Source organism: Oryzias latipes, chromosome 20 (genome assembly GCF_002234675.1).
Source record: "Oryzias latipes chromosome 20, ASM223467v1".
In the NCBI taxonomy this organism is placed as follows: Eukaryota; Metazoa; Chordata; class Actinopteri; order Beloniformes; family Adrianichthyidae; genus Oryzias; species Oryzias latipes.
In genome coordinates this window covers 16,832,200-16,847,841 of record NC_019878.2, presented here as the reverse complement: position 1 = coordinate 16,847,841, position 15,642 = coordinate 16,832,200, and the positions used below count along the sequence as shown (strand labels likewise).

Genomic DNA, 15,642 nt, shown 5'->3' with positions numbered 1-15,642 from the left:
GTTTTGCCTGAAATAAAAATCCTTACCAGGAGAAATATTAGTAAAAAATGTTTTTGCATTTGCTCCCTGTTAGATGATATAGTTAGTCCTATAGCTATCATACCCCAGCGGGTAGCCTACCCCCTGGGGGAGCAGTGAGCTGCAGTCCTAGCCTGGAACATTCAGTGATTTAACCTCCAATCCAACACTTAAGGCTGAGTATTAAGCAAGTAGACAAAGAGTTCCATTTCTTTGGTCTTTGTACAACTAGATTACTGATTTTAGCCCACAGTCTGCATCCTCAAAGGAACACACTTCCACTTGGCTGATAACCTGGTTCTCAACTGCAGATTCATTCTTCATATGTTTTTATATAGATGTACAGTACAGACCAAAAGTTTGGACACACCTTCTCATTCAAAGAGTTTTCTTTATTTTCATGACTATGGAAATTGTAGAGTCACCCTGAAGGCATCAAAACTTTTCATTAACACATGTGGAATTCTATACTTAACAAAAAAGTGTGAAACAACTGAAAATATGTCATATTGTAGATTCATCAAAGTAGCCACCTTTTGCCTTCAGTTTGAATCTACAATTTTCATAGTCATTAAAATAAAGAAAACTCTATAAACTATATAAACTCAGATTATCTGGGTAAATTATTTGATCGTCTCTTTCATGTTGTACAAAAAAGTGGTATAAATATTGTAAAGGCAAGCAAATGGACAGCATGGATAACTCATGGGTGAGTAATAATAAATGCAGTTCAGTTGAGGATATTCTTTATCAGCTTAGTCCACTTTGCTGAAGCTAACTTTTATTTTTTTCTGTTTTAATTTTTTATTATTTATTTATTTGATTACTCAGATTTTTTTATTAGACTATTAAAAACATTTTTTTATTGTACAAGTACAATAAAGTAATTTTGACTTAATTTTATTTATTCATTTATTTTTTATAAGTCTAATCCACGGATCTGCAACTTTTGACACTTGAAGAGCCTTTTGGTCCAGTTTCATGCTATACTATACAGTTTCTTACTCAGCAAGTGCTGCAGTTACTTTTTAGAAAAATACGCTTAATTTAGGTTTGTGATGCCATTAAGCCATTCATTTATAAACATTTCCAATAATTAAATTAAAACAGTATTATATTTTCTACAGATAACAATTTTAACTTCTACTACTTTTGACAGAATTACATACACGTTCCTTTTTAAAATAAAACATATCCTGTTTCAAACAAGATCCTCCTGCTGCAGCAGATTTACTTGGAATTAGAGTTATTATTTATGCGTATACTTTAAGGGTATTTTGCCTTCGAACAGGAACCAGACATTTTTGTGCGGCAGAAGACACGTGCTTTGAAATTCTTCCAATGATGAACCACTCAGACAGTAGATTAAACCTTTACTATCAGTTTGCTTAGTTCTCTGACATGTTAAAGATCTAAACACAAAAGGCAAAACTTAACTAACAAATCTATTATTTATTGGTTGTTAGCATTTTTCTTTAAAGCCAAAAAACCACAATGAAGGGATATGAGAGCCGCATTGTGGCCCCAGAGCCTCAGGTTGCAGACCCCTGGTCTAAACGATCAATTCCTTTTATTTAATTTAAATGAATCTATTTACCGGTAGTTTAAATCAACTATTCCCATCACATTTCCTAGATTCATATACAGTTTATGATCGTTTTTTCCTGGTAAAACATGTTATTTTAAATAAAAATGAGGTAAACTTTTCAATTTGATCAATAAATTAGTTGTGCCGTTTACAAAAACAATCTAAATGAGTCAACAGAGTGAGCAACAAAGAAAATTTTTATTTTATTAGTTTTATTAGAGAAAATTCACATTTATTTAAGAATAAATGGGGGGGGGGTTGCAAATAATAAACGAGAATTCATATGAATTTCCTATTTAAGTTGTTAATTTTAATATCAGTGCATGAATCTAAGTTTCAAGGAACAAAAATGGCAGGAAAAACAAAAAAAGTCAGTAAATATTAACAGACACATTGTGAAGCCCAACATGGGATTCCAGCTGAGTGATTATTTTTTTATGTGTTTAGGATTTATGTGCCGTTTGTAATCAAGTGTCACGTTTCATATGTGTTTCTCTGATCAGGTTATACAAGCTGTGCCAGCCTCCACCCCCAGATGGTGATCCATAATGCATTGCTTCCAAGTCGTCTTACAGCCTAAAGGACTCATCTTTTCTTTCCATCTATATAGTAACCTGATTAAAAACATTGTTCCTATACATGCCTGGATTAGTTGCCTGTAGTGTAAATACAAATTTTAAGTGATACAATACTTTATATTTTTAAAGGATGTACTTTTTTCATATATAGATTTTCATTGTGTTAAACCCCACAGCAGCTCAGCAGTGATATAGGCAGTGCAGTCACATCACACAAACACTTTCACTTTTGATTTATTCACATGTTATGATTGTTCAAATATCACAGGATAGTAAAAAGCATTTTTAGGAATAATGTTAAAATTTAGCATCATCATATCACTGTAAGTCTCTTTTTATCCATATTTATCTTTTTGTCTGATAATGTTTTCTACAAATTGGTGTTACTTGACATTAAGCTGTAAATATTTATATTTAGTTTAACTTACTTTTTATGTTTTTTATAAGCATTTTATATGGTTCACAAGCCTTTCAGTGATTAATTAGGAAACAAAGCTACGAAGACTTTCCTGTTTTTATATGGATAAAACTCTGTTAAGATTTGTCAGTAAAACTAAATTCACTTCTATGCAAATATAAACATGTTATTGTAATGTTCTCATTAAGACCTTTAGAAAAAACAAATTTGACTTTTATTTTCTTATGTTTTCTATTCATGAAAACATTTGCTGACTTTTATACATTGTGTAAAGTATATTAAAGCAAATACTTGTAGATAGCTAATGTGTTTTATTCAAATGAGTGTGAAAAACTCAAATCCTACCTGTACTTTGTACAATGTGCTATCCCCAGCACTGCCTTTCTGAAAGAAGTCTCCACTTTTTCTCATTTTTCTGTTTTCTCTGCCTCAGCAAAAAGTAACCTATGAATATGTACTGTAAGTATTCTATACTAAAAGTTGGGCCGTATACTGCAATACTATCTATATGTTGTAAACTTAAAATCTTACAATTTAGTCTGAAGAAGTATTCAGTTAGTATGCCTTCTACATTAGATGTACATCTATACTTATACTCAAGTACACATCATAAAATACACTTTAGGTGTAATCTTTTTTTGCTATGACTCAAAAAGACATGAATATTTCACCTTAAGAATATCTTTGTCACATCAGTCACAGCTTGATGGCTGTGGATTTAGTTTGGGAAAAGAAACTGCATGGAGCCAACAAATTCTCTGGAAGGTGACAAAGTCAACTCAGAAAGATTTTTGTCCTCTCAAAGTCTTTTTTAAACTTTTCCCTATGTGTTTTGCAATAGTAAGTACTTTCCCACAGGGTTCTGCAATAGCAAAAAGCACCTTTTTGCAGCAGTTTACACCAAACAATATTTTTAATCTGTAGGCTTTGTTTGGTTTCTTTAATACAACTATTTTCATTTGTAGTTTATTTGGAAAAAGTAAAGATATTCCAGACTAGTTTTATTCATTCAGTTTTTTTTTTCTTAAACATACATAAAATGCATTAATTACTGAAAAATTTGTAAGTATTATAGTTTGCGATCCTGGATTTTAATTCTTCCTGTTCAAAAAATTGACCTATTGTAAGTTTTTGCGGTGCTTTTTCTTGGACTGCATGAAGCCCTCCGCGGCGTGCAGGGCAGCGATCTCCTCAGGAGGACCCCGCCGCACCGGCCCTCCCTGCGCGCAGGGGCGGGAGGCAGAGGAGGGGAGCGCAGCGCGGGCTCTCCTCAGCCCGGCGGACAGACAGATGGGAGTGGCGCCGGCTCCGTGCGCACCAGCAGCCATTGAGGGAGGATTAGTAATCTCTGTCACAGAGCTGCTGTGCCATTGATTGGCTTCTGCACATGTGAAGGTCCCGGGCTGGCTCTCCGCGATGAACCGCCTGCTCCTCTAGTTGGAACTTCACCGCTGCAGCCCGCTGGGCGACATTTTTCGCCTTCGCCGCCTTTGAAGGACGAATGAGTCCGGCGGCTCTCCCCATGATTTCATTCCGCTAAAAGCTCCTGTGCGTGGCAGAACAGTTTCTTCATGGCGTCACCTCAACAGTCAAGAATTCAGTCGTATCTGGAGAAGAACAAAATCGGACCCCTGTTTGAGGTGAGTGCGCAAAATATGCAACTCTGGAGTTAATTGGCTGCGCGTTAAAAGGATGATTTGTGCGCTGCGGAGCGCATTCATCTCTGCTTATCGCTGAAGAACGAGCGCTCCTCTGCTGTCCGTGATGTTTGCCTGTACTCCCCTCAGCTCACTGTCAGATCGGTCTGTTAGTTTTAGAAAATCAGCCTCCTGATCCTGAAACGTCCCGCTGCGCTCCCGTCCGGATACGCTCCATACTGCCGGCAGCAGAACCACAGGCAGCTGGGTTCGCCCTGACATCTCCATCAGATCACTGGACATGATTTCAGGGGGAAACGGATGTACCCTCGGTGTCACAGCCTTACGCAACGCTGTTGCAGTTTGCTGAAGTTGGAGACTCTCAGCGAGGCTGTTGGAGACGGAAACAGAGGCTTCTCCTGCATGCTGCTCTGATCGGACTCAAACCAGCTTCACAGCTGTGAGGCTTGATCATGTTCAGTAAATGCAGCTTATCACATTGCGCTTTGTTTGGACCAGACTGATCAGATCAGACTGAATTAACCGCAGCAGGGATGTGGGTTTATTTCAGCACCATGGACAGCTCCTGATTCAGGTGCATGCAATTAAACCACTGCTGGAGCCAATCTTACTACAGATAGACCTCTGTGTACCCCTCTGATCGTCTCTCCTTATATTGTGTTCCACCTTCACCTCACTGCACAACCACTCCACTTTTCTGAGTTCCTGTCTCTGTTGGGGGAAAATTGTCTCCTTTATGTGACAATGGAAGAAGATTGAGGCAAAGTGCCCAGGCCCACAATGCATATAAATAAATAAAGGAAACAACAGCAGGACCCTTTACCTGCTGTGTGTTTTTAAATTAGCAAGTACACGTTTGAGTGAGTTCAATTAGGACAAGCATCCTCATTTGTTTAAGGGCCATGTAAAAAAAAAAAAGACATGGCCCTTAAATAAGAGCTTAGCCGCAAGAATAGATGGCTTCGACAGCCGGGCTCTCAGGACCATTGAGAACATCAAGTGGCCCCAACATGTCTCTAACAAAGCCTTAAGAGCTCAAACTTGCCAGCCCCAAGCCTCTTGCCTTGTTGCGCAACGCCGCATCAGATGGTTCGGTCATCTTCTCCGTTTTACCTCTTACCATCCGACGAGGGCCATCTTTGAGTTTAACCCAGGGGCTGCGGGCTGGAAACGACCTCGAAGCAAACCCCGTACTCGGTGGACAGATGTTATTGCAGGGGATGTTAAACCTTATGGGGTTGCTATGAAGGATACTGAGCTTCTGGCACAAGACCGGAAAGCTTGGAAGACCCTTGTTTTTTTGGTCGGCTCTACGCACTGGGAAGGGGCATCGCCCCCCCCCCCCCCCCCCCCCGCAAGAGCCTTTATTGATTAATTGATCCTCATTTGTTAGGTTGGAAACGATGGAATTCGGGGGGAGGGGGAAAAAGCCAAATAAGTAGAAATAAAAAAAAAAAAACTCCTGGGTGTTTTTCCTCTTAAAAAGATTGTATTAACCCGCTGTTGCTCATTAAAACTCTGTCCTTTCACTTGCAAAGACACAATTGATTTTCTCATTTTTAAATTGCAGGAAGGCAGAGATATGAACTATGTCTGGCTTTTTTTAAAGATGAATTAGAGATTTGGTGTAATGGATAGGAAAAAGTTGTTGTTCTTTATTGCTTTCATACCAAAAGACAGGTAAAGTGAGTGGGAGACTTTGAGGTAAGAAACTCATCTGTTTGTTTTTTTCATCTTATTTATACACCAATAAATAAAAATTATGAACCATCTTGGATCTGCAAGTAAGAATAAACTTCCCCAGGAAGTTTTGAAGTCCAGAATGGCGAGGTTGAAATCTCCAGTCTTTAATGGAAATATTTAAAAAAAAAACATGTCAAAGTTGCAGTATTTTTTAACATACACTTGGAATAGTAAACATTCTTGTCACTTCCTTTGTGGGAGGAAACTGCAGTGAAATGTTCAAATCTACAACTTCCTGGTTTCAACTTTGAAATTTCATGATTTTGGTGAACTTCTAAAGTCACCATGTTTTCAAAAGAAGAGCTTTTCATACCTTTTTGCTATGAAGACAGACATTTTCTGGAAAATATTTAAACTGTTTTTAATTCCCCACGCAGTTGCATTGAAACGTCTAATTTCTGGTCAGAACTGTGTGAACTAGAACATTGTGTGTTTTTGGCTATTGGAATCTCCAAAGCCACATTTCTGACTGTGGAAATCAGATTTTGTTCCTTAAATACAGTACTTACGTATTTCTGAGATTTAAAAAACTGACTGGTTTTCTAAGCAAACTAATGGTGAATCACATCATCCTATGGAATTTCTTAGTTTTGTGGGAACTACATCTACATACAGTACATAATGGGTTTAACTAGAAGACTAAGATTTTGTGTTACGTGTAATTACAGGGGATAAACATCTTACAAACCCAAAAAAACAACTGCTTTCCACAGGCACCACTCAAACTTAGTAATCTGTCATCCATCTTCTTCCATCCTGTTACAAGTACTCAGAGTTGTTCCCTTGGTTTAATACCCTTCATTCCTCTGGGGGGATTGTGGCTGGTAAAGCGGAAGTATTTGCTCCATGAGAGAAATGTATTTATTTCTTAATGAACGTGTTCAACTTTTAAAATGTATCACTGCGCCACTTAACTTTTTTCTTTTTTCACTTGAAATGGTTTCATCACTTTGCAACTTCTAATGTTTATGTGTTGGGGCTGGTCTTTTGGCCCTTCATCTATAACATCTGACACGGAAAAGAATAAGGGAAATTATGTAAAAGAAAAAAAGAGAAAAGTTGGGCTGACGACTGAATAAAGAAATTGAGTTCATCTTTATTAACCGTTATTTATTATATTATATGTTTAATTTTGGCATAATTAATAGTAAACCATGGATATATCAAGCGATGTTAGCAAACTGGCTTCACAATGAGCCACAAATAGTAGTTATCTCAACTACAGGAACATGGTAGTGGTTGTTCAACTGTTACAGCCTTTACAAATAAAGAAAAAGGATCTGAGAAGAGGAAGACTTTTTACTCTGACAGTGAATATTTTTGATTTTGTGCGAACATGACCTCAATATAAATCCCTTTTTTTCTCCGTTTCATTTGTAAAAGTTTTTTTTCTCCCACTTTTCTCATTTCCATTACAACAGTCTGAGATTTGGGGAGTGGAGGTTCATTTACTCTCTCTGATGAGACCCAGCTTATGATTTGCCAGAGAATTGATTTCCCCCCCTCCCTCCCTAATGAAATGGTTGCTTTGCTTAGATAGCAAGCTGAGTCAACACTGACTCAATATCCTCCAAAAAGTCAAGCTGCCTATCGTAATAACTGGAGTAATTGAGCTCCAAGTTATGGAAACACGTTGAGATAAATTGACATCTTTCTCTGTTCCACAATAGTTTCAATGTAGTATGACGTCTCACTTTTCAGAGCTGTGTCCAGGAAAATTTACGTTGTTTTTTATTCCTTGATTTAGATATGGGAAAAGAAAATATTTAAATAAAAAAAAAAGGTTTTAAAGACCCACTGCAATAAAATTGTGTTTTTGCTGTTTTAACATGTTGTGGGATTGTTCTCATGATGGAGGACATATAAAGACAAATCTAAACTTAAAATTGCATTTCTGAGTATTTCCTTATGCAAATCGTTGTAAATCAATAGCAGATGTAAAAAATGAAGTTGGAAAAGCTTGTAGCTGTGACATATGTGCTTTAGACAGCAGGCCAAAGGCTCCCAGTTTTGCTCCATCCTGATGCATCCACTCGTAGACGACTAAATTCATTTTCCTCGTCCGAGCTGGCATCTGGCTCAAAACTGTACGGCTGGTAAACTTCAATATTGTTCGCCATTTTTGTTGCAACGCTAATGTTAGATTGGGGTTGTGAGTGGTTGTGAGTGGCTGTAAGATAGAGGTAGAGAGTGTAAACAAGGAGATGATAGGAAATAAGGGTTGGATTACTCCTACCCAATTCTCACAGTTCAGAAACTATACCCTAGAGCAGTGTTTTTCAACCTTTTTTGAGCCAAAGCGTACTTCATCCTTGACAAAAATCCCGGGGCACACCAGCATCCAAAAATTGAAAATAGGAGAAACTCTATAGTCTGTATTGATGTACAGTCCCACCGCTATCTCACATGCATTTTTGTGATAATTGTGGCAGAAAAAGCTGGAAGTTGCAGCTGTTTTTTCTAAAAGATGTAATAAAAGTTAAGTTCCTTTTTTAGTAATAATTTTCAACAAAATCATTTGAAATTTTACCCTGGTAGTTGTTTTACCCTTCAGTTTATTATCGTGCAATTTTATGTAACCTCAGACAAAACCGAATATATTTTTTCTAAATAATGATTATTTTTTAAAAATATTTATTTCAATATTAGTGCAAAGGCAACTGTAATTTTTGGAACAATTATATGATCACAATATGTTTGATAAAAAACTAACGTTATATATGTTTTCTGTAGCTACACAAAAAGTGAACATGTTAAAGTTTTTTTTGTCTTAATCAAAGATAAAGTCTTTGAAAACTTTAACAACAATGTTTTATTTCGTTTTAGATAATTAAATGGTTTGAATTTAGTTTAATTGTCTTTTGGCCACTTCACCTTAATCCTGTTTCTTAAATGCTGTCTTTACTTCTTAAATTTAACATATAAAATAATCCAGACGTTATAAGAAAAGTGTTTCAGTTAGAAAGATGACTTGAACCAAACTCTGCGATGTTTGGCTGTTAATAAACACAAACCTTGAAGGACAACTAAACTGTTGACCTCTGATTTCATCAAGAAGATTTAAAAACTCTTTGGTCGTGGTTTCAAGATGTTTAACAGAGAAGACTCATTGTACGCTGAGACGCTGTCACTTTAACCCTAAGCATCATGGGAGATGTAGTGTGAAAACTGCCGCAGATGGCAGAAAGACTTACTTCACAGGTATGGAATTACATATCTGCCATAAACTGAAAGGGCGTAATATGTAATTCCATAAAAGAGCTTCATTGTTTTGTTCACTTGTTCTACGGTCTGACACCAGATTCTGTGGAAAGCTACACCGCTAAAGACGAGCTTTAGCTGTTATTTTTGTTGGAACTGAGAGACTTCACGAAGCTAAATCGGAACAAGGAAGTGAGGACTTTAACCACTTCTGATTGGTCAGACTGATGACGTATGATTAAGCCTCCAAAAATGATTGGTGGAGACAGTTAAAGGGGCGGGACTTTTCCGAAAACAGAGCTAAAGCTGCGGCTAAATCGCGGTACCGTCATTCTTATCAAAGTGTCTTTAATAGAATCAAATAAACACAAAGAAAAAAGTATTTTATGATCTTTCATATACCTAAGTATTCAGTGTTTTATTAGGGCCTGTTTGGATAAACACTGAACTGAAATCCTGGAGATGGTAAATGTTTTTAGATCAGTGAATGGGTAATTTCCCACAGCACACCTGACCATCTACCCAGTCTGCGGCACACTGGGGCACACTGGTTGAAAAACAATGCCCTAGAGAACAACACTGATTTCTGATTTCAGATTTTGTCAAACAACTGAATGATCACAATTAATAGACCGATGGAAATGCTTTTACAAAAGATGATTGGAGTGGGTCTTTAAAACACTTAAATACCATATTAAAAAAACTTGCACGCGTTCATTCTTTTCAAATCAAACTTAAGTTTGAAGCTTTTCTTTTGTTCGTTTTCGGCAAAAGGGGGATCTCAATCAGTTCTAAATTGAAAGCTGCAGGTTAGAAATAGATTTCCTTTAAAGAGGAGAGCATCGCAAATGACTACACCTTGTTTTAGTCAATACCTTTTGAATTTTAACCTGCAAGCTGCTCAGTTTCTTTCACTCGGGTGGTTGCCTATAGTCAGGTTAAATGGCTTCGCCTCTCTGTATTGATTTTTTTGAGTGAACCACTCCATGCTAACTTGCTCTGCTGTGAAGCTCCTCGGGTTCTCCAGGTCTCCTCAAAGCAGATCAGGGAGGAGAACAAACACTCTCCCACGGTCTGACAGATCCCTTCATGAGGAAATGCATTGGATTTCTCATGATTGGGTTTCAGAGCATTAGGGAATGTTTCTGAATCCTATTAACATGCATGAAAGGTAATTGGATCGCAGGTGAACAGCTCACTGTTCACACCTGGCGTTCGAATCTGTCTGTGTTTTGAGTGACCGCCTGTTATCTCTGTTACTCACTGTGCATGCAAAAACCTTTGCCGCGAGCAGCTGCCTTCTAAATATCGCACAGAACAGCAGCATTAAGGCTTGTTTGGGTTTCTTCAGGTCCACTGCAGATGTTCACTCTTTCCTCCAGCATCTGCAATCAACACAAACTCTCTGCAAGTGACTTAGTAGCTGTTTATTGAGTGGCACAAGCAGTCAATAAAAGCAGTCAAAATTACCTTTTATTGATTTCTAAGGTTGTAATTCAATTTTTTTTTTTTCACAACCGAAGCTAAAACATAGAATGTAAATGATAAAAGAGAATAGGTTGTGAAAAACTAAACTGAAAACAGAAAGAAATAATTAAACTCTAACGTTATCATGTTAGACGTGCCAATGCAGAACAAGTGGGGGTGAAGGAAAACCATGTTTATAATTAATGGTTGTACATCCCAGGGCTGTGCACACATTCTAATATGCAAAAGCCTCGCCCGTTTTCCATCAGACTCTTGAATTTAAGTTCTGTCATGTTTTCTTTGAAGACCAGTTTGGATGAAGCAAAGGCATATGCTTCCCTGCAGCACTGAGAAAATACCAAGCATCTAGTATATAGACCCACAGATTCACTGATGTTCCTGTAATGAGGCCCAGGACACAATTCTGCTCACGCAGCAATGTTCATGTGGTCAACCAGCTCACCAACAGTTGAAGCCTTATTGGTATGTGAGAAAAAAGGCATATTATTTAGATCTGTTGGTCAATTTGTTACTCCAAAAGCTGGATTTACATCACATTTGTTTAAATAATTGACTTGTTTTTCTGTACAGCCTTAAGGCCTGTTCACACCGGGACGAATTTCGCCGGCGATTTTCGCCGACGTTTAACGCCTCGTGACTAAACAAAGGGCACCAACGAGAGTGTGCACACCGACGCGAAAAAACGCCACGCGTTAAAGCGTCAAAAAAAAAAAACGCCTCGGGTTCGTTTTTTTTTTTCGACGCGTCGCGTCGAAATCTACTCGACCAATGAGAATGGCGCTTTTGCTCACGTGTCTGGAGCTTCTGAAGTTACAGTAAAACACAACTTGGGGGCGCTCAAACACAAAACTGCCTTGCTGAGCACACATACCAGCGAAGAAGATAGACGCCAAGTAGCGTCTACACTGCCGCGAAGCAATAATGACGGACATTCTAAAATATCCCCGAACCAAGCACCAGTTGGAGCTACTGGAGCTTGAAATATTCATGTTTTCTTTGTTTGATTCTGACAAGCGTGTAAATACTTGCTCTCTTCTTCTGAGTGAAAAGCGACTTTAAGAAGCGTAAAGCTGCGCAGCGCCACCTTGTGTACAGGAGTATTTCTGTTTTACATTAAGCGCCATCTAATGTCAGGGAATGAAATAGCATGTTCACTCCACTCATCGTCAGCGAAAATCGCCTGGGTGTGAACACAAAAAACGTGGCGAAAAACGCTGGCGAATAACGCCTGGCGAATATTCGTCCCGGTGTGTACGGGCCTTTATGTTGATATGCTGTATTTCTGTGGAGTTTTCTTAATAATGGATGTTAGTATCACTCCTAATTCCACTTTACACTTAGTCTCCAAGGAGCTCTAATGCCCCAAAGCAGCAGGTTGTAGACTGGTGGGGGATTCAACCTTATTGTACACCTTTTGGAGAACGTCTAAGTTTTTATCATATATTGAAAAAGGGGTTGTTTGAGTAAGTGGAGCACGGTATTTATCACAATATTTAGCAGGTAGCTTTCAAATATGATAAATGTCACACCTTCACTTGGTTTGCTTTACTTTTATACACCAAAGAAAAAGAGCAGCTGCTCATTTGGGGGTTGTTTTGCCTGGAACGTTGGTAATAGTGTTGAGAATAAAAAAGATTTGCACTGAGCTTTTCTTAATGTTGTATGTTTAGTTTTAAACAAGCTAAACAAAGAACATCAGTAAAGCAAAGCTCATGTGAGACTGTTCCTATTTCATGAACCCTGCAAAAATATTTTAGAAAACCAATGCTTAGCAGGTTATTAGGCCACCCAAAGAAAACCTTAAAGCAGCTACTTCTTGTAAAGCTCCAACTTTGTTTGGAGACTTAGGCCGAATCCGAATTGCTTCCCTACCCCTACATTTAGCCCCCCAAGAGGAAAGTTATGGAAAAATAGTGTCGTTTAGTAGTGGCGTTTTACCACTCGGTGACATCATGAATAGTTAGTGGTCATCTTTGTTAGCGCATAGCTGCCAGCACTCAGAAAATCCAATACAACATTGGTTTCATAACTTTAAAAAAGTGAGGGAAAACAAAAAGTAATTTAATTGTAAACTTCTGTGCTTCAGAGCACACCCACGTGAAGAAATGCGTTTTTTTCTCCGCGTCACAAGCGCAACGTAGATCACCCTGTCAAGTCACTTTGGGTTCTCCTTAAAATAATAAGTTCGGACAACACTACAGCTCCAAATGCCACTACAATTGGAGCAACAGGGAGGGGTAGGGGATAAATTCGGATTTGGGCCTACAGTGAGAATTTGTAAATAAAAAATATATTTGTGCCTATCTTGAGATTAAAGGACATACACAAGCATTTTTAAATGAAGAACATTTGTGCCCCACACTGTACTTCAGGGGTCGGGAACCTTTTTGGCCAAGAGAGCCATAAATGCCACATATTTTGAAATGTAATTTGAAAAGAGCCATACAATAATGTAGTGTCCCTTCCCCACACTGAGGCACGGAGACTTAACCTCTTTTAAAGTTCTTTATTCCGTTTACTGCAGACCACAACAAACGCCGTTCAATTAATTCAGCAACTCCTGAATCTCTCCCGCCGAGACGAGAGCGCTTCTCCCAACTTTATATTCCCCTGCTACCGCTGCAGCCCTCCCATTTCCCTTATTCGGCCCATAGCTGAACCCTATTGGTCCAAACTACCTAACAACAGGCTGAGCGACAGAACTGAGAGCCAATCAGATCTCTGCTTGACGCGTTCAATGAACTCCAGAACTTTTAACGCGGCCCAACAGCCATCCAACTCAGTCCGCGATAATTTGTTTAAAACTAAATATACAAATGAATGTGTGCATTTGATTTAATTTCAACATTTTTAAAGTACAATAAGTCTGTGGATTCTTTTTAATAACATTGTTATTCTGTTGCTAATAAATGATGAGTATTTCTCGTGGTAGTTACGTGGTGAGTTTCTGCTTCGTTCAGGCGTTGAGACTTTAAACGTGATCGTAGGTCTGAATGTTCTGTAGATGTGACAAAGACTGATCACATGCAGACGGGGAGCCAAACACACACTCACACGCCGCAGTGGGTGACAGGCAGCGGGTTTTACGTTTTTATAATCCCTGCGCGATTCACCTGCTGTCCCCACAACCCCTCACCCCCACCCTCTGCTTTCTCCCTCACACATCCCGTCCCCGCATCTGCGCGCTCTTTCTCAGAGACGGGAGCGCGCAGTTTTAAGCACGTCAATTCACAAGTTTCCAGCTGGTACAAACTCTGTGAAATAATAGATAATAGTAACTGATAGCCCTGGCGCAGATTTCTCTCTCTAAGCACTGTTACTACTGCGCGCCTCTGGCATCGCATCGCGCCCGAGAAGGACTGGTCTAATAAAAAAAAAAAAACTATAATTAAAGATTTGTCTGCGAGCCACATGTGACCATCAAAAGAGCCATATATGGCTCGCGAGCCATAGGTTTCCGACCCCTGCTGTACTTGAATTGCACACAGAACTGTTAATGCGCTGTTTGTCACAACACACACACACAAACTCATCTTTTTTTTTTTCTCTAGCAGACTTATAGGAAGCATTTTACACTCGCACACACATCTATTAGAAATGAAACCGAGGAAATGAAACCCAACATAACAAGATTTTGTTGTGTAAGATCAAATATTCAGCTATGAGATCTTACCTTCCTTTGCAGATCCTCAGGATCTGCTCAGTGTTAACGTCAGCATGTTGATTGGTGCATTAGGCAGCGACAGCTTCTTCTTAATAGTTTGCATTGACATAATTTCAATGTTTAAATTCTAGTTTTCAGCAGTTTTTTTATTTTCCTTATTGTGCTTTCATGCATCTGCACACACTATTGGTATTACTAAGTACTTTTGCAGCATAATGGATAGTTCCTCTTCCAAAGCCTTGAGGATCCAGAGTCTATTATTTCTGTAAGATATTTTAGAAGCATAATGGTCTGGCCACAGGACAGTTTTCTTTTTCTCCCTTTTAAATGAATAGGGTCAGGCCATGAGGAACCGGCGGCATTACTAAAACTTTTTAACTTTTATATGGATTCTGCAACAAACTGTACTCCCCAACAAAGCTGTTCAGAAGTGTGTCTGAGCCCATGCAGTGATTTCCACTACAGTTGTCTACAGTTTAATGCTCTTTGCACTTTTAGTCTCTGACTCCAGTGCTACTGCCTCAACAATTGACCATCAATTAAATTGCATGCAACTTGCAATAGAAAAAAACGCAGCAAAATTTCACACTTAGCTGCAAAATGGGTTTGGCCATCCCATAATACTTTTGAAACTTTTTTGGTTTCATTACTTCATTTCAAACGTCTTTTTTTTTTGTGTGTGGTCTATACGAGATTTTGGCCCCATTTCTTTCTTTTTTTTCCCCTCGAGGGCTGTGATGTCATCATTTTTGTGTAAGGAAGGGTGGTCACTATGCCCAAAATTCATTTTTACAGGGTACAATTTTGGAAATTTTGGTGTGCTTTTGAGTCTGTGGTGGGGGGGACAAAGTTTTCGCTCAAACGCGCAGTAAGAACGAAGAATTACAAAAACAATCTTGTCCTTGCAGTCCAGAACTGTTGCAGGACAGAATTACTGTCATCCGTTTAGAGCAGCTCCACTGAAACAGTCTTCTCCAACTCTTCTTTCTCTTCTTTTTTATCTTCATTTGCACAGGGAGGTGAGAGATTACACTTTGAAATCTTCAGCTGCTAAAGTTAGAGGAGAGGAGCTGTCAGTTTTGAGCTTCATAAAATGTGATAGGAGAGATGCGTGGTCTTGCACAGGCTAATGCAGATTCCCCTTAAGGCACAGTTAGAGTAATTACAACCAGACAGGCAGCTTAGTGCACCGCCCAAGGCCTGGTTGATCCTGAGGGAGGACAAGACCAGGATGAGGGAGAAAGGATATCTTTACGAGATCCTGCAGTTGGATAAGAAAAAGCTCA

The 15,642-nt window shown here is 38.8% G+C and overlaps 2 protein-coding genes across 2 annotated transcripts in view; both read left to right on the top strand.

The window, feature by feature from the left end:
- Positions 1–2,902, top strand: part of prex2 (phosphatidylinositol-3,4,5-trisphosphate dependent Rac exchange factor 2) — a 94,218-nt gene extending 91,316 nt beyond the window's left edge. The window contains exon 41 of the mRNA XM_023949895.1: positions 2,110–2,902. Coding sequence (XP_023805663.1) covers positions 2,110–2,155 — 46 coding nt within the window. The 3' untranslated portion in view covers positions 2,156–2,902. The remainder of the gene's footprint in view (positions 1–2,109) is intronic.
- A 783-nt stretch (positions 2,903–3,685) lies between these two features.
- c20h8orf34 (chromosome 20 C8orf34 homolog) overlaps positions 3,686–15,642 on the top strand; it is a 72,546-nt gene continuing 60,589 nt past the window's right edge. Inside the window, exon 1 of the mRNA XM_023949896.1 lies at positions 3,686–4,242. Coding sequence (XP_023805664.1) covers positions 4,174–4,242 — 69 coding nt within the window. The 5' untranslated portion in view covers positions 3,686–4,173. The remainder of the gene's footprint in view (positions 4,243–15,642) is intronic.